Source organism: Micromys minutus, assembly GCF_963924665.1.
Source record: "Micromys minutus genome assembly, chromosome: 17".
Lineage (NCBI taxonomy): Eukaryota > Metazoa > Chordata > Mammalia > Rodentia > Muridae > Micromys > Micromys minutus.
The window spans coordinates 27,365,051-27,392,323 of NC_137952.1; the positions used below are offsets into that span (position 1 = coordinate 27,365,051).

The 27,273-nt window shown below is 50.0% G+C and overlaps 1 protein-coding gene across 2 annotated transcripts; it reads left to right on the forward strand.

Annotated features, from left to right (window-relative positions):
* Positions 1–8,689: 8,689 nt before the first annotated feature.
* TYRO3 (TYRO3 protein tyrosine kinase) lies at positions 8,690–26,998 on the forward strand (the record flags this gene model as incomplete). Of its 2 annotated transcripts, none has more annotated exons than XM_080931590.1 (19): positions 8,690–8,771; positions 11,258–11,441; positions 11,786–11,886; positions 12,811–12,981; positions 14,300–14,386; positions 15,131–15,246; positions 17,313–17,490; positions 18,707–18,852; positions 19,345–19,489; positions 19,859–19,988; positions 20,072–20,172; positions 20,426–20,521; positions 20,808–20,888; positions 21,521–21,613; positions 21,981–22,102; positions 22,492–22,601; positions 22,759–22,918; positions 23,130–23,266; positions 26,573–26,998. In XM_080931590.1, the coding sequence occupies 19 exons, from the start codon at positions 8,690–8,692 to the stop codon at positions 26,961–26,963; spliced, it is 2,631 nt and encodes an 876-aa protein (XP_080787716.1). In that variant the 3' UTR covers positions 26,964–26,998. The 2 variants fall into 2 exon arrangements, with proteins under 2 accessions (XP_080787716.1, XP_080787715.1); XM_080931589.1 differs by lacking the exon at positions 8,690–8,771 and adding an exon at positions 9,373–9,602.
* Between the last annotated feature and the right edge of the window lie 275 nt (positions 26,999–27,273).

Genomic DNA, 27,273 nt, shown 5'->3' on the forward strand with positions numbered 1-27,273 from the left:
GCCCGAGTTCAGCTTCCGCTGGGCAGCCCCGCCTGCCGCGCTCTTTGGCTCTCCGGGGAGCTCCAGTGCTCCCAGCCCAGCGTTTATGTCTGAGCTTCTAGCCGCGAAGCATGCGGCATCTAATCTTTTCACAGACTCTTGGAACACATGCTTTTGGTCTACTTGCAGACCCAGGCCCTTCCACACTCACAGCACGGCGGAGGCAAAAACTGACAGAAATGTCCTTCTGCGCTCACCACCGCGCTTAACTGCATCCTGTGTTCCGACTCCACTGCCCGCACTCAGCATACAAAAGTCCGCATATAAACCAATGCGACCTCTCCAATGTACTTTTAGACGAGCGAGAAGGTAACTGTGAGAGGGGACCCAAAAAAAAAGCAACTCTCCCTGATAGCGCTGTAAGAATTGGGTGTTAGTGAGAAGTCTAAAGACCCTGGTTGTCATCAAGGTTACCCGCATCCTAAGCATCTTGCCTTTGTACTTGCTAGTCTCTCTTCTTGGAAATTCAACCCTTATCCCTGCCGCCCTTCTCCCCCCAAAGTTTTCCCCCTTAAGGTCTAGCCAGAGTGAACCTTGGTAAAACCTTTACCAATCAGTTCTGCCCCCTGAACTTCTGAAATTGGATGGTCTGAAACCCAAGCACCTACACTAATCATTATGGCGCTAACTTTTCTTTTCACAAGGGAAGTTCTTTCAGCCTTGTGATATGGAAGATTTGGGAAACTGATATTGGAGGTTGACAGATTCAATGTCTACCTGGGCTACACAGCGAGACCCTATTTTTGTGTTTGGTTTGGTTTGGTTGTTTTATTTTTTTTCTTCGAGACAGGTTTCTTTGTGTAGTCCTGGCTGTCCTGGAACTTACTCTATGGACCAGGTGGACTTCAAATTCAATCTCCTGAGTGCTGGGATTAAAGGAGTGTGCTACCACCTATGGGCAAAACCCTGTTTCTTATTTTTGTATTTATTTCCTTTTAAATATACATGTTTACCTGTATGTATATTTGTGCGTTATATGTATGCCTGGTCCCCTGAGAAGCCAGGAGTTAGATCCCCATGAACTGGAGTTACAGACAGTTGTGATCCACCTTGTGGGTGCTGAGAATCTTGAAAGTCTTCTGCAAGAACAACAGATGCTCCTTTAAAAAATGTTTTAAATATGTATTGATTTATAAAGTATGTGTTTTGCTTGCATGTATGTATTTGTGCCACATGCATTCCTGGAGCCCAAGGAATTAAAAAGAAGATGTTGAGACGGTATTGGATATCCTAGAACTGGAGAAAAAAATCGGTGAGCTTCTCTGCAGATGCTAAAGCCAAACCCTGGTCTTTTGCAAGAGCAGTCAGTGCTCTTAATCTTAACTGATGGGCCACCTCTCCAGCCCAATGCCCTGTTTTGACTAAATAAAAAGTCCTGTGCACTGGGATGGACTGGAGAGACCTGTGAGTGTAGGTCCATGTCTTTGTCCCCCATGATGTTCAACAATCAATGTATTCCTGTACACATACTTACCCTTGGCAAATCATAGTTTTAGGACAGCCGATGGAAAGACTTGTTGATAACACTGGGCCTGGTGATATGCACCAGTAATCCCAGCACTGGGAGTGCAGGAGTCAGAGGATTGCTGTAGTGTTAGGTCAGCTCAGGCTACTTAATGAAGCCAAATCTCTGTCTCTCTGTCTCTCTGTCTCTCTGTCTCTCTGTCTCTCTCTCTCTCTCTCTCTCTCTCTCTCACCTATGTATTCCTTCAGGGAATCTCCAGGCCTCAGTCACATCTGTAAACTTCAGCTATTAGGGATTAGGCAGCCTTTCAATTTCAAACAGTAGTACAGTAGACCTACTAAGAAGTTCTGGAAGTGAGGATAGAACTTGTACAAAGCTGCAGAATGAAAGGTAGGAGGAAGCCACAGTTCTGAATGAATGAACAGATCCTGGTGAACACTATATCTCAGTCTGTTTTGTTCTTGAAACTTTACAAGGTCAAATGTGGGTCTGGCTGGCCTTGAATTTGCAGAGCAACTACGGATGACCTAGAATTTGCAGATCCTGGGGCCTCTACCCCTCATTGTTGGGAGCTACCACACCCAACCTTTGCTGACAAACCTTAGCATCACTAAAGAAGACAGTTGCACACAATTTTCCTCTTGATGGCTTAGAAATTCAAACGTCTAAGGATTCTTTTTTTGTTTGTTTGGTTTTGCTTTTTGAGACTGTTGCTTGCTTTTTTCTCTGTGTAGCCCTGGCTGTCCTAGAACTCACTCTGTAGACCAGATTGGCCTCAAACTCACAGATATCTTGCCTGCCTCTGCCTTCCAAGAGCTGGGGTTAAAGAGTACAGTCAAGCAATATGACCTAGAAAATACTAGTAATACAGGAACATAATATACAATGACCCAAGAATACAATTAGCTAAATCTAATTGTAGATAATTGTGCCAGTGGCCAGTTTCTTTTATTAACTGCATGTCTAGAAGAGAAGGGAGAATCTTGTAGATTTAAATTTATTTAAGAAGGACTGGAGAGATGGCTCAACGGTTAAGAGTACTCTCTGCTCTTCCAAAGGTCATGAGTTCAATTCCCAGCAACCACATAGTGGCTCACAACCATTTGTAATTGGATCCGACGCCCTCTTCTGGTGTATCAGGACAGGATGCTCATATACACTAAATACATAAATCTTAATTTAAAAAAATTAATATTATTTAAGGAACTACCTTAAGCTGAATGTGTGGTCCTTATTCATATATTCTTGTTAATACTTCATTAAAACAGGACAGCCCAGGCTCCCTGGGAACTTAACTATGTAGTTGAAATTCTTGAAAAATCCCTTACCTCTATGCTGGCATTATATCACAAGCCACTAAACCTACTGGCTCTTTGTTGGTTACAGATTTATTGTTATTTTAATGATATGTCTGTGTGGGTGTCTTTTGAGGGTGTGTGCATGTGAGGGTAGATGCCTGTGCAGGCTGGAGGTGTTGATACCCTAGGACTTTCACAAAAGCTTCTTCTGGAGCAGCAGTGTGTGCTCTTAACCACTGAGCCACCTCTCCAGCCCTAGCCTAGCCTGGCCTTGCATAGGCCATGTTCAAAGATCTGGAGTATTTAGCCTGAGAAGACTCCTGAATTTCTTTAAAGCATTTTTGTTTCACTTACTCTCAACTTCTTCCTTCTGTTCTTAAAAGGAATTAAATCAAATTCATAAACCTCTATTCATTATTTATCTGGTGGCTGGAGGCAGGCAGCGTTTATTGTCTGCTTCTTATGGCCTTCCTTCTAATGCCTGGTCAGGAACAGCCAGCCTCCCTGCACCGCAGGGGCTCCCAGCTTCTTGGAGGCTGTGTTCCTTTGTTCTAGCTTCACAGCTTTCCGGGGAATCCACTAGTTGAGAAACTATTTCTTCCCCCCACCTAGATTTATATCAATTGTGTGTGTTCCATCCAAGAGTCTCTAAATAATTTTTAAAATGAGTTTTTGCCCACCATGTTATGCACTATTCTGTATGGGTAGTTTTGGCTGCACAGTGTTGGCTTCCAGCAGGCCACGCAGGTAATTTTAAAATGCCGTGCTTGGTGGATCAAAGGCTGGGCAGTCGTTCCCCCCCCCCCATCTATGTATCTATCTATCTACCTACCTGTCTATTTTATCTATCTATTTATTTTTTAAAAGCATCAGCCAGCAAGGTGGGAACATTTTTATTTGTTGTTGTTGTTTAATATCTTTTTAAAGATTTATTTATTTATATTACATATAAGTACACTGTAGCTGTCTTCAGACACACCAGAAGAGGGTATCAGGTCTCATTACAGATGGTTGTGAGCCACCATGTGGTTGCTGGGATTTGAACTCAGGGCCTTTGAAAGAGCAGTCAGTGCTCTTAATAGCTGAGTAATCTTTCCAGCCCCTATTTATTTATTATTTGGATATATATCTGCATGTCAGAAGAGAGTACCAGATTTCATTATATATGGTTGTGAGCCACCATGTGGTTGCTGGGATTTGAACTCAGGACCTCTGAAAGAGCAATCACTGCTCTCAACATGTGAGCCATCTCTTCTGCCGGACTGGGCAGTTCTAATCCTCCCCTTGGCTAGCACACTTTCCCTCCTAAATCCTTCTCACCTACATTTTGGATGATTTTCCTTCTGCAGTTCTAAATCTGTTCTGCTCTAGCCTCTCTCAGAATCATGGAGATTCCCTTTTCCTTTCTCCCATTCCCTCACCTGTGCAAATCTAAAGGTTCCAATCCTCTCTCTCCACCCAGCCATTGGCCTTTGGCTCTTTATTGATCCATCAAAAACCAATTGGGGACAACAACTTTCAGCGTTTAGACACAAAGATTCCCAATTAATTCAAAGCATTAGAACCAATTCCCAACAGTTTTGGTTGCTTTTTTTTATATATTTGTTTTATAAGACAGGGTTTCTCTGGGTTAATAGCCCTAGATGTCCTGGAACTCACTTTGTAGACCAAGCTGGCCTGGGCTTCACAGAAATCCTCCTGTCTTTGCCTCTAAGTGCTGGGATTAAAGGCAATAACCACTGTGCCCAAGCCCAAAATGTGTCTCCCAGGCTGACCTCCAACTCCTGGCCCTCATGCCTCTGCTTCTTTAGCAAAAATACCAGCCTGTGTTACCACTACCAACCCTGCTCAGGTCTCAAAATTGCATATCCTGATGCCCAGTCACTCTGAACTCCACCTCACAGCTGGGATAGGCCTGTCTGACATGTCTGGAAATATGTAATATTAACAAGGCATATTTTAATTACTAATATTGACCATCAACTTTACACAGACATATTCATTTTCTCCCCATACATTCTTTTTCTGTCCTGAGATTATATCAAGTATGCTATATCATACTTAGTTTCTATGCCTGTAAGTAACAATTTTCTAAGCATTTGGGAGTTGGAATTGCTGAGGACTGAACCCAGGCACTAGAACATGCCTAGTGTACCCTTTACTACTCAGCCACATCAGAGAGCAAAGATGTGGCAGCAGGAACAGTTGAATGTCCATGCTGAAAAGCTAGGCACAGTGGTGAACAGACTTTTAAGCCCATTTCTGGGAAAGCAGAGACAAGCTTATCTCTGAGGCTCGCTACCTAGTTACTTAGATACCCAGCTCAGAAAAAGAAGAAGATAGAACTGAGAGCATGGTACATGCCTTTAATCCCAATACCACATAGGTAGAGGGAGCTGGATCTTAGAGAGTTTTAGGCTAGTCTGCTGTGCATTATGAGTTCCATGTCAGGCAGGGCTACATAATGAGATGATGTCTCAACAGGGGATTGGAATGTGGACTGTATTTGAGGAACAACGTCTGAGGTTGACCGACACACACATATGTGTACACATGTGAACTTGGGAACATGCACACACACACACATACACTACAAAATAAGTAAATAAGGTAATTAGAGATGAAAAAAATCCTTACCAGAACACAATTAAGGACAATCGGGAGCCCAGCAAGATAGCTCAGCAGGTACTTAGCATGCAAGCCTGAAAACCTGAGTTTGATCCCCAGAACTCAAGTAAAATGGAAAAACTAATTGATTCCATAAAGATTTCTTCTGATGGCCACATATACAAGCCCTTCCATAAGTCCCCTACCCGCATGATATATAAGTACAAATAAGACACACTTATACATTTAAACATGCAATTCTTCCCCTCAAGGGCTCTCCTCCCCCATTGAAATTGTTTTCAAAACCTTTATTTATATTTCTTTTATATGTGAGTGTTTTCCTGCTTGTATGAAAACCACATGTATGCTTGGTGCCCAAGGAGGAAAGAAGGTGTTGGGTCCACAGGGGGCTATGAGTTGCCTGTGGATGCTGGGAACCTGGGGCCTCTGAAGTGTTTCTTCTTAAAAAAATTGTTTATTTTGATTTTATGTACATTGGTGATTTGATTGCATGTATATCTGTGTGAGGGTGTCAGATCCCCTGCAGGTGTTGCAGACAGATGTGAGCTGTCACATGGGTGCTCAAAATTGAATCAGGTCCTCTGGAAGAATAGCTGGTGCTTTAACCACCGAAACATCTCTCCAGCCCCCTCTGCAAGTGTTCTTGACACTGAGTCATCTGTCTTTCACGTTTGGACCTATTAGAAAGCCCCCACTTACCCCTTCTCTTTTTATTCCTAAATCTGTTCTGGGAAGAAATCTGATCATTTGAGGTTTCCCTGAGATTATAAGGGAACATCTAGTTGCCTCTAGGAATTTACCTTCCTATTTCATTTTCTGTGGGGCAAGGAGTGACATGATCTTCTGCTTAGCATTTAGTAGGCATAGCAACAGTTTCTAGCACCCTTGAAATTCAACTAGAGGCATTATTTTCCCTATGAAACCCCAAAAGCAACAATGTTTGCCTATTAAGAGATAAGGATCATAGTCTGTGGTCTTCTTCACCCTTTGAGTGGGACCTGCTAACACTCATGAGCCAGTAGTTAGGGGAAGAATGGGTACTTGGGTGTAGGTCAGGGTGTTGTGTCCCAAAGCTCACCTTGGTTCCTCTCCTTGTGGGGAGAGAGGCCTCAAATCTAAAGAAGCTGAAATAGCTGTTTTCTGGGACACTGGAAATTGGCATCTGGTGTCATGCTTCTGTAAGCAGTGATGTGTGTCATGTCATGTGTTTGCCTGGTGCTTGAGGATGTCAGAAGCAGATGTTAGGTCCCCTGGAACTAGAGTTATATAGATTGCTGTGAACTATCATGTGGGATCTGGGAATCAAACTCAGGGATCTTCTGCAAGAGCAACAGTGCACCTAAACATTGGGCCATTTCTCTAGTCCCAGTTCTTACCATTTAACGGAGTAAGGAGATGCTATAGTGTAACTTTGGTGTGTCTATAATATGAGTCTGCATCTAGCTCCTCCTTTCACAGTGTTTCCTTTACCCAAGCAGTAGCATGTTCCTCCCCTGAGATAAATGGCTCTGGCTCTGGCTCCGTTCGGAGGACAGGAACTCCAGGGACAGCTGCTTCTCTGTTAGGTCAAGTACATTTCCTGCTGATTTGATTACTTTCCCTCCAAGCAATGCATTTACAGAAGGAAGGGAACTTTTGCAGGCATACATTTGCACAGGCAGCCATCCTCCTCCAGTCACACACACACACACACAGAGACACACACAAGAACACACTTTTTTCCCATCCACCCACAGAGCGTCAGTCACATTTAGAATTTGCACAAACGTACACCCTCCCTCATAAATCACAATGCACACCCTCTCACCCACCTACACATCTCTTCCACAAAGATCACACCTGCTTACATACCCCCTAGAAGCACATTCCTATGCTATACTCAGAGAGAGAGAGAGAGAGAGAGAGAGAGAGAGAGGCTGAGTGGGTTTAAGAACCAAGAAACTAACCCTTCTTGTATAGCAGATAAAACGATCAGAATCCCACAGGTTCTGCCTGCCACTTTACAATAGGCCCTGTAAGTAGAATTGCTGAGAGCCAGAAGGGGGGGGGGGTGAAATTAGGGAGAAAACAGGGAACCCGGATGCCCTTCAGGGAAAGTGTGGTAGGATTTCCCTTCAGGAAACTAGCTGACAGTATGGTAAAGTGTCTCAGGCTTACAGCTAGAATGAGGAAAGCCATGCCCATGACTTGCCTAAGGAGTCAGTTTGAGTGATAACAAAGTACTGATAATAAGTTCACCCTTGGGCTAGAATTCCCTATCAGCTCTGGAGTGAAGAACAGGAAATGGAGGCTGAGTTTGGCCTCCAGATTCAACACCCTCCGGGAAAACTCTTTGCAAGGCTAGTTGAAAGAGAGAAGAGTCCCCTTTCCTGGAGCCTTGAAGTCCCCTCCGGAGAACAGATAGGGAAGGTTTCTTGAGGAGAGGTGATAGTGTAGAAAGGTGTAGCAGCTTAGCAGGTCTGGCTTCCTCTAGACTGTTCAAATTCCAAAGCTCTGGAAAAGAGCAGGTTTGTGTGCTTTTCTTTTCTTCTCCTTCAGGAAAGCGTCCTGGAGCCATCCAAGAGTTCCCAAGAAAATTGGCAGTGCTCAGCAGGAAGTCAGGCTCCAGCTATCCAACTGTGGACCAGACTTGCCAAGTCTCTTCCTATGCTGCCGCCTGGGGGCGCCCCCAGCTGGGTCTGCGGCTCCGCCAGCACTGCTGTTATCATTAAGATAATTAATAAACAAGCACTAATGGGCCAAGTGGAGGAAGAGGGAAGCTCCTACTGCTCAGGAGGATCCCTGGAAAGATCTAGTGAGAGTATGGGACGTCTTACTGGCTAGTTCCTTCTTCCCACCCAGGACCCCAGGAAAGGGCCTGTGGGTTGGGGGCTAGAAGAGGTGAGGACCAGAGGACTTGGCAGGTGTGATTTGGAACCAGCTCTGCATCTTCCTGACAGGATGTCTGTGGGCAGGCCACCTCCAGTGATTACTGGTTGTGGAGCATGCAATTATTCATTCCTTAAACAAGGATCTGCCTATTTATTTATGGAGTGCCTACTGTGCGCAAGGTGGTCTACTAATAATAGCAGATGTTTCACTAGCTAGTATGAAGACAACGCCAGTGTTCACACTACGTCCCAGAAGTGGAGGTCAGAAAGAGGAAGCAAGTAGGAAGAATGACAGCCCCCAAATACACGGTGATTTGGCTGTGGCCTTCGTAGGCTAGCAGTGGGGATAGACACCTGAGAATTACAAAACAGATCTTGGAAAACTCTAGATGGACGACAAACGGGAAAATACTCTGGGAAGATGGGCTGGAGAGAATGGTCTTTCGATAGGAGAATACTTAGCGATTAAAGGTAGGCTACAAAGAACAAAAAAGAAAAAAACTGGGTGAAAAGCTCAACCAAAGAAGTACAGGGATGCTAGCAGATCCTGGGGGAGCTGTCACGCCCGTCTTGGGGACACATGAGGGTTTAGTAGGTGCTTTGTGTTCTGAAAGGGATGTGCCGGAGGAGTCTGAGGTCAGGATTTAGAACAGTGTTGGGGTGTGGCAGGAGCTTCCAAGCAGGGTTCTGAGGAGAGGATCTGGGGTGCCGCTCCGGAGACTGCAAAGTATTTGGGGAAAGGAGGGGCGTGGCCGGGTGCCTGTCCAGGGAGCGAAGCAGGTCCTCCGCTGCGACAGCGGAGTGGCCGGGGCGCGGGTCCGGCTGCGCCGTCTGGAGGTGGGCGGGAGGTCGGGCGGTAAGGGCCGAGGTTAGCGCTCGGCTCTAGCCACCGGGGCTGCGCGGGGGGGGGGGGGGGGGGACGGCACGAGCTCCGCGGAGGGCGGGCGGGCCGGGAGGAGGCGGCGGCTCGCAGAAGAACATGAATCAGCGGCGGCGGCGGCGGCTGTGGAAGGAGCGTGGTGGCCCAGCCGCGGCCCCCGGGACTCCTCGCTGCTGACGGCGGTGGCCGCGGCTCTAGCCGGCGGCGGGTCCCGGACGCCGGGGCCGAGCGCCGCCCCCCGCCCCTCCCGCGAGCCGCCCGCCCCTCCTCCGCTGCCCTCCTCTCGGCGCTCGCGGGCCGGGCCCGGCATGGTGCGGCGTCGCCGCCGATGGCGCTGAGGCGGAGCATGGGGCGGCCGGGGCTCCGGCCGCTGCTGCTGGCGGGGCTGGCCTCTCTGCTGCTTCCCGGGTCCGCGGCCGCAGGTAGGGGTGCTCAGGGAGGCGGCGGGAAGCGGGGGGCTGCTGCGCGGCACGGCTGAGGGGCGAAGCCCGGGGACGGCAGCGGGCGAGACCCGGGCCTGGGCTGGCCAGAGGTTGGGGTCGGTGGCCGGGGCTGGAAGGCCGAGGCTAGGACGCAGCGGGTGTGAGCTGCCAGCCCTCCGGCCGCGGCCCCCGCCCCCAACTTTCTCGCGCCCCGGGCTGGCTCGGTGCAAAGGAAGGGAGCGAGGGGTGTGGGCAGCCGGGGGTGCTTCGGACTGTATTTTCCCGCCTCTATGTTCCTAGTTGTTTGCTCCTGTTCCGTAGTCCCGAGGACCCATTCTGCCTTCCGCACATCCCCGAGGTCCCACTTTGAAACTACAGGGTCTTGGGTTTGAGCACCTAGGGCTGTGAAGATGCTGGATTCTAAAAATCCCTCTGCCCGTACTAGTTCCTGTGGCCCTTGGTGCTCCCGGAAACCCGAATGTTGAATAGCTTGGGTTGGGTGAAGGTTACTGCTCCTTGTGAAGATTGGCTTTACGTTGCCACATAGCCACTGAGGCATTTCCCCGGAGGCAGGAGGGCAGCACCTTTATTCACAAGTTCACGCTGCACACATCTGGGACTGCTGGTTGTAGAAGGGGTGTGAAGCTATGTCTCCTTGTCCTGGGAGGGTGAAAGGGTAGGGTAGAGACAGACCCCCGCAGTAGCCATCCAGCTAGCATTTCTTAAGAACTGAGTTCTTTGCCACATTAGCCTCTCAAGGAAGGGAAGATATAGAGTGGAAAGTATTTGCAAGCTTCGAGGTATGTGTCTGATGCTCAGAGAGCCCAGGAATTTTACCTAGGGTTACACAGTAAAGAGCAGAAAAGAACAGGTCTGGATTTCTTTTATGCAGATTTTTCACCTGCCCATCTGCTTAAAAACATGCCAGGAGGGTGTGTGTGTGGGCGTGTGTCTGTGTGTGTCCACCCTTGCCCGAGGAGAGTAAGATTCTAATAAGTGGGTTCTGTTGATGCCACGGCTAGGGGGGGGGGGTCTTGGGGCTTCTGCTTAGGCCCCACCCCTCCCTTCTGCCTCCCATCTTTCTAGCACCCGCCCCAGCACACATTCAGGTATTAATAGAGCAGGCGGCTGCCAGGAAGGCTGCCATGTGTTTGATCTGACGTGGTTTTGTAGCCATATGTTCTCCACTTCAGGGGAGCACTCCCTCCTTCCTTTCCTCAGCCTCCCTTCGTTTTACAGGGTGGAGTCAGGGTTACTGGCAGCAGTTCATGGGCTTGACTGACACCCTGGGCCGAGAGCTGGCAGCCTGTTGCACTGGTTGGGTAGAGCAGTCATGCCCAGGACCGTGTCTGTTCCAGGAGGTGACAAGTCTCCACCGCTTCAGCCCCGTTTGCCTTCTGGTGATTGGGCGATAGGGAGCTATGGGGAAGAAGTCCTTGGTGCTAAGGGAACTGGGCCATAACAGAAAATCAGAAGTCTTGTCATACCCTCTCTCCCAGCCTGGGTGCAGGCCACCGTCCCACAGAATCCTGCCTCTGCTTCCTTAGTGCTGAGAATTAATCTAGCATAGACACTAGAGGAGAACGGATGGGAGATGTTCCCAGAGACAAGGGCTATTTCAGTCATACTGACATATCCCCTTTCCCATCCTTCAGGCCTGAAGCTCATGGGAGCCCCAGTGAAGATGACAGTGTCTCAGGGGCAGCCAGTGAAGCTCAACTGCAGTGTGGAGGGAATGGAGGATCCTGACATACACTGGATGAAGGATGGCACCGTGGTCCAGAATGCAAGCCAGGTGTCCATCTCAATAAGCGAACAGAACTGGATTGGCTTACTCAGGTGCAGGACCGTGGGAGAGGGAGTGGGATGACAGCCGGGGGACAGACAGCCTGTGTCCCGAGAACTGAGGCTTTGCTGATGTCTAGAGGTCTGTGGTCACACTGTGGAACATTCTAGAAGATGGCCATGCTAATCCCATTAAGTCTGCTTAGAGGAATTGCACTTCTCCCCCCAGATAAGGTCTCACAATGTAGCTCACTGGTTGGCTACAAGCTCACCCTCTCTTTGTATAGACAAGTCTAGTCTCAAACTCACAGTCCATTTGTCTCAGCCGCTAGGGTGCTGGGATTAAAGGATCTGGCTCTCTTGACTCTGAAAAGCCAGCCTGATATCCTGTTTTATAGCTTAAAGTCAGTGGAGCGGTCTGATGCCGGCCTGTACTGGTGCCAGGTGAAGGATGGTGAAGAAACCAAGATCTCTCAGTCGGTGTGGCTCACTGTTGAAGGTGAGGAGGCAGTACTAGCTGCGTGGGCCTATAACTGCAGTGTAAGCTGGACTGCCCTACTGCCTTCTGTGGCCTAGGCCAGTGGTTCCCAGCCTTCCTAATGCTGTGACCCTTTAATACACTTACTCATGTTGTGGTGACCCCAACTGTAACATTATTTTTGTTGCTACTTCATAACTGTAACTTTGCTATCATTATGAACTATAATGTAAATATTTTTGGAGGTAGAAGTTTGCCAGAAGGGTCTCGACCAACAGGTTGAGAGCCACTTTAGTAGGCTCATCCAGTAGAGACCCTACCTGCTTGAGTCTGGATGTTTAACAACCAGAGGCCACTAGGACCCACAGTTTCTGACATCCAGTCTGTTTCAGCCTAATGTCAAGCATTCAAACTGTCAAGCATTCATCAGAAACTGGACCTTGTTCTGCCAAGTGGACCTACCAAAGGGGGAGGGGTGGGGGAAGGGAAGAAGGCTCTGCAGCTGCTGGAGCTCAGAGCTGTGCAGCCCTGGAAAACAAAGTGACTAAGAAAGCAACAAAGGGCCCTGAACAGGAGCTGGGGCCTGCCAGCAGAACTCTGTTAAAGCTCCACCCACTCCCCCTCCCAGGGTGCTCCTCCCCCCACCTCCCCACCCCAGCCTCTCCTGTACTCTGAGAAGGGCTGTCAGAGCAGGTCTGGGAAGGGACTGTGGGGGCTGGCTGCAGAGTCTGCCTTGCCTAAGGGGGCAGCAGAAAAGGAAGGCTAGGAACAGGAAGCCCACGCCACCCCCTCCCCACACCTGATGCCTGTTTGCAGCTGACCCATTCTTTAGGTCCTGTGGCGACTACCCGTTTCTGAGTACTTCAAATGGAAATGAACTTGTGATTTGAGCATTAGGAAGCTAAGAGGTGGCAAGGCTAACTCCCCCTCACGTTTTCTCCCTAGGTGTGCCATTCTTCACAGTGGAACCAAAAGATCTGGCAGTACCACCCAATGCCCCTTTTCAACTGTCTTGTGAGGCTGTGGGTCCTCCAGAACCTGTAACCATTATCTGGTGGAGAGGACCCACTAAGGTTGGGGGACCTGCTCCCTCTCCCTCTGTTTTAAATGTGACAGGTGAGCAGCCTCAGGAGGGGGCTTTGAGCCTAGAGTGAGCTGGGTCTGTGCCTGTGGGGAGCCCTACGGAGTTGTGATCTGCATAAATCTGAGTTTGTCATTTGAGTGTCCAGAGCAAATCCCAGTGTCAAGGTGCCGTGAGCCTTACCATACCTAAGCTCATTAGCTGGGTGTGCTCTGCTGGCTAGGTGGGCTGATTAGGTGTGATGCTGCTGTGTGGTTAAAGAGGGTGCTAGGGCCCCCTTTCTTCACCCACAACAGTCTGGTCCTTGCACAGCTGGCCATGAGAGAGGAATTACATGAGATCAGGGACACCCATCCTGCCCCCCCTCCCCAGGGAAGGAGCCAGAAACAGCCCACGCAGAGCTAGGGAGGAGTGTCTGGCAAACTGGGAGAAGACTCGGCTGAGGCTATAGAGAGGGAAATGGGGGAGGGTAAAGGGGAGAAGGAGGCCAACACAAAAAAATACAGGGCCTCCTCACCTGATGGGCCTTTCTAGAAAATTTCCTGAATAACCGTATCTGTTCATATCCCATACTGCTAGACCCCAAGCAGCCGTGCTGTGCATTCTAGATTTCCTCAAGAACCTGAGCACGTCCATCACATGTTTGTGAGATTTGCTGATCTGTGAAACTAAGTATACTGTTTCCAGAGGAGTCTGAGCATGAAAGGGAAGTCCCCAGGGATTTGCATCTTGATAAGGGTACTGTAGGACCTGCTGATGCCAAGACAGGATCTGTTCCGAGAGGAGGAGGCTGGTTAACGGCTTCCAGCTTCCCTCTTGTGCGCGGCGAGGACCCTCAGGCAGTCATCCCTGTAATAAGTACTCAGTGGAACTCCCACTGCACGTACCACACTGTGCTGGGCACCATGGGGAATAGAGGCAAACAAAGAATTGAGGATGGTTGGGTAGACTAGACACGGACGTGGGGAGCGGAGTCTCCAGATTTGACCGTGCGGGACCGAGAACAAAAGGGCTCTGGTGTGCATAATCAAGGAGTTGCCAGAAAAGGGAGGTGTCCTGTGCTGCTTGTGGGAGATGGGATTGAGGTGGGAGGCACAGTTCTTTCTCCAAGCTCTAGTATTAGGTCCTACTTAAATTCTCCCATTCACCAGATGGGAAAACAGCCACATCCAAGCCTTTCAGACTGCAAAGTCCTTCCTCCTAACACCGTACCCCACTGTCCAACCCCTTCCTTTGGCTAGAGGGACTTCTAAGATGTTCTGGCAAGAAGCCTGAATTGAAGTCCCTCCTTCCTAAACTCAAACTCAGTGGGAGTTGTTGCTTGGGGGACTGACTAAGGTTTTCTGGCCCCAGGAGTGACCCAGCGCACAGAGTTTTCTTGTGAAGCTCACAACATAAAAGGCCTGGCCACTTCCCGACCAGCCATTGTTCGCCTTCAAGGTAGGGGGACTCAGGCCGGGTCGGGAGGGGATGGGAGGGGATGGGGGGGTTGAGAAAGCACAGGGGCAGTCTCAGCCAGCTGTCTAGCAGTAGAATTGGCTGGCTTTTCAGCTTGCAGCAGCTCTGCAGGAATCTCCAGGTGAGGAGAAATTGGCATAGCTCCCATTCCTAGTGGGAGCACCTGAGACCCTGCCACAGCTGAGACGGGAATAGAAACCTGACGTCACAGCAGATTTCCCATCACGAAGCCGAGTCCCTGGCGAGGGAGAGGGAAGGAAAGAGCCAGCGGGAGATGGTCAAGGCTTTTATTCAACCTTGTTTCTGCCTCTATAGAAGGAATGGGGGTGGGGGCAGCAGCCTGGCAGATGACAGAGGGTACCCAAAATGTTGGTGTAGAGGAGGAGGGAGGGAGAAGAGAAGCCAGTATGCAAAGGCACTTGTCTGTGGAAGCCAGGCAGTTGCCAGTTTCTCCTTTTGTAGTCCCAGAATACCCCTCCCCCTCTTATTCTTTGGTCAGGGCCCTTTATTTGGATAGCCAGTCTCTGCCCACAGCCTAGGCCCTCTCCCAGGTATAAACAACTGTGCCCAACTGGTGGCTGGTTTATGCACCCCTATGCCTTAGATGGGCTGATTAGCCTTTAGGAGGTGTTCCAGGCCTTAGCAGGCAATCAAGCCTTTACTCCCATGTCATCCTCCCTCCCCTCACATTTTCACTCTGCGCTGACACTAAGTCTCTATCCACAGCACCGCCCGCAGCTCCTTTCAACATCACAGTAACCACCATCTCCAGCTACAACGCTAGCGTGGCCTGGGTGCCGGGTGCTGACGGCTTAGCTCTACTGCATTCCTGTACTGTACAGGTAGGCTGGCCTGAGCACCGCAGGCTCCTGCTGACCTACTATGCTCATCTTAGCTGCACATTGTCACAGTGTTGTTGCACTTACTAGGCCTGCCTGGGAATTTGGTTCTGCAGCACCATTCAGATGCTTCTCGGTAGGAAGGGCCCAGGCTACTGTTTGCTCCGTCCTTTACTTCAGTGGCAGACACTGCCTACAGGCTGTAGGCCTGTGACTTCTTTATGCTAGGAAGCAGATCCAGAGCAGGCTTGGGTGTCTGGAAGAATATTTTCTTTCTTTCAGTTTCCCCCTTTCAATGCTAAGAATCAAACCCAGGCCTGTCACATACTAGGCAAGCCCTGTGCCAGCACAAAGATCAAAGAGGTTTTCTTTTCACATAGCTGATATCCCTCCCACACACATCCTGCCACTGCCCCTAAAGAGAACAAGAGGACAGGACGAGAAAGGGTGCTGAGCCCTGGCTAAATTAATTAATTAATTTTTCTATCCTGGAAATGGACCCAAGGCTTTGCACATGCTGAGCAAACACTCTGTGCCTGTGTATTCCAGTCCTTTGGTAACAACCTTTGAACCTCTTCTAATCATGTTCCCTAGACAGGATGGGCCTCTCCTGGCTTCACCCTGGCCATAGTGTGAAGGGCAAACCTAAGGGCAGAGTTTTCAGGTCCAAGGGACAAGCTTACCTGGTTCATCCTTAACTGCCACATAACACTCACTATACATTCAGAATGTTTTGCCCTGGCTGCTTGGGGTCTGAGTCCACGGCCTGAATGGGCCTCTTCTCTGCCCCAGTCTCCCAAAGGTAGACCTTGCTGTGATGCGTGTACTTCTGTGTCTAATGGCAGCCACTGGGGGTAGTGGGTGGAGACAGTCAGCATTGTTCCGTCCATGCACTGGAAGCCCGCATGCTAAAGGCTCCTTCCCGAGGCCCAGCTCTTCCAGGGTTCTGGATGTTGTTCTGGGGATGTAGCTCAGTTGGTAGGGTGCTTGCTTAGCACGTAGGAAGCCCTGGATTCCATCCCCAGCACCACCTAAAACCAGGCATTGTGTTGCTTCCTGTCCCAGCACTCAGGCAGTTCGAGGGTATTCTTGGCTAGCCTGAGCTTCTGAGACCTCCTTAGGGGAAGGGGAGGGAGGGAGAGACTTTAACAGTGAGAAGTTAGACTAAGGATAGCGTACAGCGAACGGCACTTGTTTGGCTTACATAAAGCCCGCATGTGATCCCCAACACTTCTGAATAACTAAGTAAATGTACTGAATGGTTTTTAATGTTTAAGTATTGAACCGTGGAGTATAAGGATTTGTGTGTTGAGAGTTGGGGATGCCGAGGATTGAACTCGAGTTTTTGGAACTAATCTAATGTTGAGTACTCTGCTACTGAACTTGTTTCCCCAGGCACACTCAAGCCTTCCTTTGTATTCTTGTTCTGGACCCCTAAACTGGTGTAAGGTGAGAGGTTGGCTTACAGGGTTCACTGCCCCCCATTCTTCTCTGAGAAGCTCTGGGCTTTGGGGCAGCGAGTAAACCCATGGCAGTTGCTCTGGAACAATCAGGCACTAAGTACAAATTGGCAAGCAGAGTTGTCTGGAGTTGCTGAGACATCAGGAAAGCTAACCTGACACAGCGGTGTGTGCTTTTAATCCCAGCCCTCGGGAGGTAGTGTGGGGCCAGCCTGGTCTACAGAGTGAGTTCCAGGACAGCCAGGGCTACACAGTGAGACCCTGTCTCAAAAACAACAACAAAAGGGACATCTGTTTTGACTCCCCCACTCTTTGCTGGGTATTGAACTCAGTGCCTTACCCATGAACAGTCTACCACTTGAGCTTGTACTCAGTCTCAGAGTACGTAGGACTTCTAGGAACAGCAGGTCATTCCAAGCAAAAGGAATAGAATCTGCGAAATACAGAGGGTGAGCCTGGTATGGTCTCGGGGTAGAGACAAGCTGGGGCAGAGGAAACATTTGTCCCGTGCCATACCTATCTTGTCTTCCGTCTCATCTCAAGAGACCTGACTCCTTATCTAAACTCATCGGTTTTGTGCTTTTTGGGTTTTTGTTTTGTTTTGTGAAGGTGGCACATGCCCCAGGAGAATGGGAGGCTCTCGCTGTCGTGGTTCCTGTGCCACCCTTTACCTGCCTGCTTCGGAACTTGGCCCCTGCCACCAACTACAGCCTTAGGGTGCGCTGTGCCAACGCCTTGGGTCCTTCTCCCTATGGCGACTGGGTGCCCTTTCAGACAAAAGGCCTAGGTAAGGAATTCAGCAAGAGGGGCAGGACTGGAAAGGGAAGGCATCATTCATTCAGTGAGCACTTATTGGACACCTACTGCATGCTATTACTTATCACTTTGTATCTAGTTCTTATAGGAGGAACAGATAGATAAGCAAACTGGAAAAGACAGGATTGTATATGAATATTTCAGGATGCCTGTCCTAATCAGGGTTTCTATTGCTGCACAAACATCACGACCAAGAAGCAAGTTGGGGAGGAAAGGGTTTCTTCAGCTTACACTTCCACATTGCTGACCATCACCAGAGGAAGTCAGGACTGGAACTCAAGCAGGTCAGGAAGCAGGAGCTGATGCAGAGGCCATGGAGGGATGTTACTTACTGGCTTGCTTTCCTTGGCTTGCTCAGCCTGCTTTCTTATAGAACCCAGGTCTACCAGCCCAGGGATGGCACCACCCACAATGGGCTGGGCCTTCCCCCTTGATCACTAGTTGAGAAAATGCCTTACAGCTGGATCTCATGGAGGCATTTCCTCAACTGAGGCTCCTTTCTCTGTGATGACTCCAGCTTGTGTCAAGTTGACACAAAACCAGCCAATAGAGTGTCCAAACAAAATTCCCTAAAGAGGGCTAGGATACAGCTCATTCATTTGTTGATCCCTTGGCTAGAGGTTCAATCCCCTAGACCCCTATAAAAGAAAAGATCCTGCTGGGATCTGACATTGTGACCAAGACTATCTATAGAGCTCAGGCTGGAGAACTGCAGAATTTAGTTTAAAAAGAAAATGTCGTATGTTTTAAGTAAGAATATGAATTTGTGCATTCATAAGGCTCAGGGGTGGAAAGGCCTGGGTGACAGGCATGAGTAAGGCCTTCGGGGTAAAAAGGAGCCGCATAAATATTTCGTGGGAAAGTGCAGCAAGGTAAGGACACAGCAAGTCAAAAGAACACTGCCTAGGAATCTGCTTGGAGTTCTCTGCTTGTTAAAGAAGGCTGGGCGGGGGAAGGACAAAGCAGTACCAGGGTGATGAAGAGTCACAATGTAGAGATGTGGGGGCTGGGCCGCTTCTGTCCTGCCCAGGCTTCCCTCCCCAACACCGGGGTTGTTAGTAGTTGCAGCTGGGAGGCAAGCCCTTTCCTTATCCTCTGCTTTCTGAGCTGTTCAGCTTTTGGTTTGTGTGGGATAATGATGGTAGAGAAGGCAGGGAATCCTAAGTGCTTTCTTTCCTTGGGTACAGCACCAGCCAGAGCTCCTCAGAATCTCCATGCTATTCGGACCGACTCAGGCCTTATCCTGGAATGGGAAGAAGTGATTCCTGAGGACCCTGGGGAAGGCCCCCTGGGACCTTATAAGCTGTCCTGGGTCCAAGAAAATGGAACCCAGGTAAGGGAGAGAGTCTCTTCTGCTTCCTCTACTGTGTGGAGAGTCTACCGTGTACTTCTGAGACTTAGAAGAGCTTTAGAATGTCCCTGGAGGGTCTGGGGCTCCCACAGATGGCCCCAGGGTATACTCTCCCCTCCTGGCAGGGCAAGCTCCCGTCTCTGGTTGGTCTCTCTGCTGGGATAGCCCTGTGGCCACTTTGTATGCAAATCAGGAAGCCTATGCAGCTGGGGGGCACAGATAAGGCTTTGTCCCCAGTCCCAGCTCTACTTCCTGTCATCCTCTTGTAGCCCCAGGCTTGTTTACGTTTCAGAGAGGCCTCTCCCCTTCAGTGCCAGGCAGTAATGTGGTAACTCCTAGGGTATTCTATGGCACCTAACACTCACTGCTCCCCTAAGGTTCCCTGAATCCTTAGCTGAACTGTTCTCTGTCCTCCCAGTCCGACTGGAGGCTTCCTCGGGCTTAGAGTGAAAGTGGGGCTTTTCCTGGCTGCAGGATGAGCTGACGGTGGAAGGGACCAGGGCCAATCTAACCGGCTGGGATCCCCAGAAGGACCTGATTTTGCGCGTGTGTGCCTCCAATGCAATTGGTGATGGGCCCTGGAGTCAACCACTGGTGGTTTCTTCTCATGATCATGCAGGTAAGGCGTGCAGGGCAGGTGTCAGGTACAAGGCTTTCAGGGATTACTCCAACTGATTAGAGGAGGCTAGTGACACCTGTCTTTCTAACACACACACACATTAAAGAGTCAAGCAGTGAAGATGAGACCAGGGTTGGTCTTCTGTCTTTGTTTTCCTCCCTTTGCTTTGGTTACACTGCAGGTGTTAGCAGTGAGAGTCTGTCACCGCTCAGGTACAAACTCTTGGATCTTGAGGTCTTTATGATTTGACACTCTGCTTGGCCTAGGAACTCTTTTGGCAAGGCTAGATGAGGTGGCCATCCTGGGAAAGTTCTAAAAGGACGTTTTGGTGTCAGCCTGGCTCATGGCGTTGCCTTTCCCCTCTCACAGGGAGGCAGGGCCCTCCCCACAGCCGCACATCCTGGGTGCCTGTGGTCCTGGGTGTTCTCACCGCCCTGATCACAGCTGCTGCCTTGGCCCTCATCCTGCTTCGGAAGAGACGAAAGGAGACACGGTTCGGGTAAGGAAGTGGGACTGTGGCCAGTGACGTAGGTGGTAACACAGGGCCTTGTAATTTACCTGAAGTCCTGGGTTTCTCTTTAGGCAAGCCTTTGACAGTGTCATGGCCCGAGGGGAGCCAGCTGTACACTTCCGGGCAGCCCGGTCTTTCAATCGAGAAAGGCCTGAACGCATTGAGGCCACATGTGAGTGCTGGAAGGGAAAAGACAGGCTGTCTTGTGACCCTACCTTTTACCAACTCATTCGTCCAGCTAATGAGTCTGAACCTTGATAAGTCCTCCAGTAGTGAAAATGGACCCCCAAAGTTGCTCTGTGAAGCTTATCACCACCATGTGGAAGATCCAGGCTCTGTGCTGAGGGCAGAAAGCTGGGGGGAGATAGTAGGCCGGCATGTGGATTTGACTACTGCTCCCATTCCCTCTCGCCTCCTCCCTGCAGTGGATAGCCTGGGCATCAGCGATGAACTGAAGGAAAAGCTGGAGGACGTCCTCATCCCAGAGCAGCAGTTTACTCTCGGCCGGATGTTGGGCAAAGGTGTGGGGGTTGTGGGGGACCAGCATGAGTTTGTTCTCTCTGAGAGGGTTGTTCCAGTTTCGTCCAGGGTGTGAATTTGGGTCAGCTCCTGTAAACAAGATATATGTATGGATGCCTGATTTAGGGGTATTACAAGGAATCGTGGTGAAAGGCAAGGAGCCATTCCTAACACAGGCTCCGCTAAGAGCCTGAATTGATGACTTTATGACCATATGAAGAGCCCCCTGAGTGGGAAGGGCACAGGGAGCCTGAGGTGTCTCGCCCTGTCCATTGGTTCCTTGCTTAGGAGAGTTCGGATCAGTTCGGGAAGCCCAGCTAAAGCAGGAAGATGGCTCCTTTGTGAAAGTGGCAGTGAAGATGCTGAAGGGTGAGTTAGACAAGAGGATTTCTTGCCAGGTAGGGAAGAGGGGTAAAGGGAGCGACTGATCGGGAGCAGGCGCCACTCTGCCTGAGATTTCCCAAGAAGCTACTCAGCACTAGCAGGGATGCTGACTGCACCACGTGAATAATTCAAAAGCATAAGCCCACGCAAAGATTCGTGCCCCAGCTTTGCTCCCTGCCGTCACCGGCGACGGTGTTCACCGTTCACTCTTGGGTGATTACAGCTGTGACTGGTACAGCCCCTGAGATTGAGCTGCCGAAACCCAAGGGAAAGACCAATTTCCTAAAGGGAAATCTATGCACTGGGGACCCTAAGGTAGGGGGTTGATACAAGGAAAAGTTTAAAAACTCAGGCCTGGAGTGGCGATTCCAGTACTTGTGAAGAGTAAGGCAGAAGGATGACAAGTCTGAGACCAGGCTGAACTGCAGAGTGAGCCCCAGATCAAACACACAAAAGATAAAGTGAGTTGGGAAATGTTAGCAGGTAGAGAAAATGTTACAAAGCACCAGTCCACGGCTCCCTGCGAAGCCCAGGGCTTCTGTGAGTCTTAGGAGTCCTGGAAGGGTAGCAGTGAGTGGTGAGTCTTGTTTCTATTCCTTCCCCTTCCTTTCTGCCAGCTGACATCATTGCCTCAAGTGACATAGAAGAGTTCCTCAGAGAAGCAGCTTGCATGAAGGAGTTTGACCATCCACACGTGGCCAAGCTTGTTGGTGAGCCCATTTGGAGGAGGCAGATATAGAATAGGGCTAAAAATATGCTCCACCAACGTGAGAGGGCAGCCTGGGGGAGAAGTTTGGCTACCCACTGAACAAGCAGGTAGTGAGGTCCTGTGTGAAATCTGGCTGGAAGGAGCTGAGCTCAAAAGTGCTGGTGTGGGTGGAGGAGAGGGCGGAGGAGAAACAGAAGATGCACTCAGAGCAAGGGCTAACAGGCAGAGCAGAGCCCATCATGGGTAGTCCCTAGGCAGGAGGGCCAGGGCTAGGGATGGAGGCCAGCGGGTAGGGAGGGCCTGTGGCAGATACCTAGCTGTTCTTAGACCTTCATGTGCCTAGTTCTTGACTCTCCCTTGTCTCCCAGGGGTGAGCCTCCGGAGCAGGGCTAAAGGCCGTCTCCCCATTCCCATGGTCATCCTGCCCTTCATGAAGCACGGAGACTTGCATGCCTTTTTGCTCGCCTCCCGGATTGGGGAGAACCCTTTTGTGAGTGTCTCAGGTGGGGGTGGCCAGGAGGAACTGGGTGGGAAGACCGATGTCTGAAAAAGGGACAGGAAGAAGAGGCCTGCCAGGCAGGACTCAGGGAGCTGATGGGGAGAGAGGGATCAGAGCCTGACCACATTTAAACTGGCTTCCTTCTCCCTCTTGAAGCCCTGCTGGGACTCTTGGGTCAGGCAAAGACCTTTGGGGGAAGAAATTTGATTCTACAGCTCTTTGTCAGGCTTGCCACAGCTTTCTTAGAAGGTCCTTGGTCCCCCAGCTCCGTTTTGGTGGTTTTTACATAGTCTTTAGGCTTTCTGGCCAGAGAATGTCATTCCTCATGCGCCTCACAGAGTGAGAAAGTTCGACCTGATCTTGCCCTGTCTGCCCACCAGAACCTGCCCCTCCAGACCCTGGTCCGGTTCATGGTGGACATTGCCTGTGGCATGGAGTACCTGAGCTCCCGGAACTTCATCCACCGGGACCTGGCAGCTCGGAATTGCATGTAGGAATTCTGGCGGCCTGATGGGTGGGAGACAGCTAGTGTGCCTCCTGGCACTTGCTAATGTCACCTCCTGACTTTGATAGAACCTCCTATGCATGGGGATAATAAGACTGTGAGCATGGGGAAGACTAAGTCTGCCTTTCATCACCCCTCTCAGGCTGGCAGAGGACATGACCGTGTGCGTGGCTGACTTTGGGCTCTCCCGGAAAATCTATAGCGGGGACTATTATCGGCAGGGATGCGCCTCCAAATTGCCTGTCAAATGGCTGGCCCTGGAGAGCTTGGCTGACAACTTGTATACTGTACACAGTGATGTGGTAAGCAGAGTGGCCCAGTGGGGCTTGGTGATGTGAATAGGGTGGTTTAGTGTGTGGGTGGATGGATGTGCAGGACCCAAAAAGGACCACCGAAGTTCTCTGCTCTTTGGGCTTTAATTGTCTAGTTATGAGACACTTGCATCCCAGGATACGGCTCTGCTTGGCTCAGGAAACCCAGTAACATTCCTCCCCAACCCTGATTCTATACCAGTGGGCCTTTGGGGTGACCATGTGGGAGATCATGACTCGTGGGCAGACGCCATATGCTGGCATCGAAAATGCTGAGATTTACAACTACCTCATCGGCGGGAACCGCCTGAAGCAGCCTCCGGAGTGCATGGAGGAAGTGTGAGTACCCTGGGTACCTTTTGGCTTGTGGCTACTGCCGTAGTGGCTCTCTCAGGATGAGCCTCCACCTGACGTTTGTTGGTCCTTTTGGGCCTCGTAGTTGAGTTTGAGGATTGATCTCTACCTCCCTGAAGCTCCCTGTTTTCTTTCTCTCTCCCCTTCTCATTCTCCCTCCACCCCCTTTCTTTTGTTTTCTGGATGGGAGACAATGTCCCTAGGCAGCTCAGGAATCCCATGAACCACCATGCCTGGCTCTCACCCCATATCTCCTGCTCCTGGCTTTTCCTGTCACTGTTGTTTGCAGTCTCTGAGTAAAACAGGAACCATGAAGTGCAGAGGACAGAGTTGAGCTGCAGTCCACGTTTCCTTGTCTCCTCTTGGGAACCTAGCTAGTCTTGCTCCCTATCTCTTCCCACAGGCCTTCACAGGAAGAGCAAGCAGCCAGTCACTGTCTTTTCTTGGCCAGGACAAGATGGGGAGGGAGCGGGGCTTCTTCCTTGGTCTCGGCTTCCCCTTGAAGAAGAGTCTGAGACCCTGGGAAGAAGGAAACCAATCCCCTTCTTTGCTACCAGCCCAAAGTACTGGAGCAGGGCAGGACACTAAAATAGTGTAAACAAACCCTTTTGAGAAGGTGACATAATTGTCACTGACCTTAGCTGGGCCCTTTAGGTATTTCTCCCAGACAATCTTTCTCTCACCCTATATATAAGGAAAAGGCTCGTTTTCTCCATTTTGTGGATGAGGAAATAGGATTAAGGAGGTTAAATAACATGAGCAGGACCACACAGCTATTATGTGAATAAGTTAGGACTCCAACCTAGATCCTGTGGCTTTAGTGTTTATGCTCTGAACCCTGAAATCAACTGTTTGGCCTGTTCTAGTATTACTGCCTGACTCCAGTTAAGACAGAATAGTGGTCCGGGGGAATAAATGTTCCTTTTGTGATTTGGGGGCTTAGGTCTCCAGAGTATTTCAGCCATGAGCAAGCAGCTGAAAGCTGAGCCTCATTGGCAGCAGTCCTGTGTGGGCAGTGGATTTGAAGGGCCTGGGGATTTATGAAAAATAAATCCTTCATTTATTTATTATTTATTTATCCTGGTGCTAGGGATTGAACTTAGGGACTCTATATGATAAGCAAGTACTCCACCACTGAGCACACCCAGCCCCGCACTCACACTTCAGATGGACATCTGAGTGCAAGCACCAATCCCTGCCCACCCGTTCTTTAAGCAGAGCTCAGGGCATTGTTGGTGTTGAAAGATCAGATCTTGTGGCTGCACCGGGCCTCAGCCCTCTTCTAGAGCTGCAGAAGCTGTGTGCGTGCGCTATGAGGAGCAGTAGGGACAGAACCTGGCTCAGCCTTCTCCCAGACTGGAGCTGCTGTTGTCAGTGAAGGGTGGGCGGACACTTGCCTCCCACCAGGCAGCCTGGTGGAAGGGTGCCAGTTGGCTTCTAGCACAGCCTTGAGAATTCTATCCCAGTCTGGCCATATACCCGTAGTTCTGGACCATTCCCACAGCCTGCCTAAGGGCTGGCATTCTTTTGCAACTGGAACCCCAATGAGGAAGGCTTTTTTTGTGAGACAGTACTTGGGGCTTTTGCCATGGACAAAAGTCAGGCATTGTTGATTGCACTGTCTCAGACCTTCCCCACAAAGGAAGGAGTGTGTGTGTGTGTGTGTGTGTGTGTGTGTGTGTGTGTGTGTGTGTGTGTGTGTGTGTGTGCGCGCGCGCGTGCGTGTGTGTGTGTGCGCGCACACACACACACAATGAAAATTGAGAGAATTTGTAAGGATAGGGTTGGCAGAGAAATTGGACTGGAAACTTGAAAATGTATAGCATACATGAGTGGGTACTGCCTCATGTGGAATTGGTACAAAAGAGGGAATAAACATGTCTGCCTCCCTAAAAAGATAACCTTGAGTCCAGGGTGTGGGATATGGTAATTTCATAAGAGAGTACTTAATATACGTTAGGCCCTGGGTCAAAAACAAGAAAAACAATCCTGACTGCAGTCTTTGTGTAAGACAAAAGTACTTTTCTTTCAGTTCTTTCCTGATGCTCGGAAGGAAGCTGGTCACTAGCCCCTGCGGCTTCAAACCCTAGTTCCCCAAACTCTTGGGGAATTTGTTTGAGATGGTCTCACGTATCTTAGACCAGATTTAAACCAGTGGTGTAGCTGAGAGGTACTTTAGACTTCAAATCCTCCTGCCTCCACTTTCCAAGTGCCAGAATTATAGCTGTGTAGCAGTTACGAGGTATTGGGGGTCAGACCTGAGCCTTTGTACACACTGGGCAAGCATCCTACAATCTCTGACTGCATTCCAGTCCTGGTTTTTTTTTTTTTTTTTTTTTTTTTTTTTTTTTTTTGGGAACAGGGCTTTGCTATGTTGCTTTAGCTGGCCTTGTACTCAAACTGTATCTTATGCCCGCCCCAAACTGGTGCCAGTCCTCCTGCCTACACCTCCCAAGTGCTGAGGTTACAGGTGTTCATCACATGGAAGCCTGCTCTGCTACTTGCTACTTCATGGGGATTTTTTGCATATTCTTTATTTTTATTATTATTATTACTGTTATTATTATTTATTTGTCACATCCCAATTGCAGTTTGTCCTCCCAGACCCTCCATCCCCCTTCTCTCTTCTCAGAGAGTGGGAGGCCTCCCATGGATATCAACCCACTTTGGCTTATCAAGTTGCAGTAGAACTAGTATTTTTTTAAAGGTTTGTTTTTAAGCTGCGTGGTAGTGGTGCAGGCCTGTGATCCCAGTACTCGGGAGGCAGAGGCGGGTGGTGAACTTGGGACCCTTGGAACTGCTGAGCCACCTCTCCATGCTTTAGTTTCCGTATTTTTCAAATCGGAACTGTTAAGTGCAGGGCTGGCAAGATGGCTGAACAGGTAAAAGTGCTTGCTGCGCAGCCTGAAGGAGAGAGCCAGTCCCTGAAACTTGTCCTTTGACGTCCAGCAAGTGTGCTGTGGTACATGCATGAGGCCATGAGCGGGTATGCATTTACACACATGTAGACACATGTACTAAATGCATGTATTTTAGCCCGATGCATAGCTATCCTTCTACACTAGTGTTAAAGAATTTTTTTCCCAGCCTGGTAATGGTGTACGCCTTCAATCTTAGCACCAGGGAGGCAGAGGCCAGCCTGGTCTACAGAGTGAGGTCCAAGATAGCCAGGGCTACACAGAGCAAGCCTATTTAGGAAAAAAATAAGAGTTGTTTTCCCATCTCAGTGTCATATGACTAAGAGGTCCTCTGCTTTGTGGCTACTATGTCCCCTTATTCTTTTTACCTCAGGTATGATCTCATGTACCAGTGCTGGAGTGCCGACCCAAAGCAGCGCCCAAGCTTCACATGCTTGCGAATGGAACTGGAGAACATTCTGGGCCACCTATCTGTGCTGTCCATCAGCCAGGACCCATTGTACATCAACATTGAGAGAGCTGAGCAGCCTCCTGAGGGTGGCAGCCCTGAACTGCCCTGTGGAGAGCAGTCTAGCAGCGAGGCCGGGGATGGCAGTGGCGTGGGGGCAGTAGGTGGAATCCCCAGTGACTGTCGCTACATCTTCAGCCCTGGAGGGTTGGCCGAGTCACCAGGGCAGCTGGAGCAGCAGCCAGAAAGCCCCCTCAACGAGAACCAGAGGCTTTTGTTGCTGCAGCAAGGGCTACTGCCTCACAGTAGCTGTTAACCCGCAGGCAGAAGACAGCTGGGGCCCCCTGGCTCTCCCGGCCACTGTGCTGGCTTACTAGGCCCAGTCTAATCACAGCCCAGGCAGCAAGGTATGGAGGCTCCTGTGGTAGCCCTCCCAAGCTGTGCTGGTGCCTGGACTGACCAAACTGCCCAATCCCAGTTCTTCCTGCAGCCACTCTGGCCAGCCTGGCATCAGTTCAGGCCTTGGCTTAGAGGAGGTGAGCCAGAGCTGGTTGCCTGAATGCAGGCAGCTGGCAGGAGGGGAAGGCGGCTATGTTTCCATGGGTACCATGGGTGTGGATGGCAGT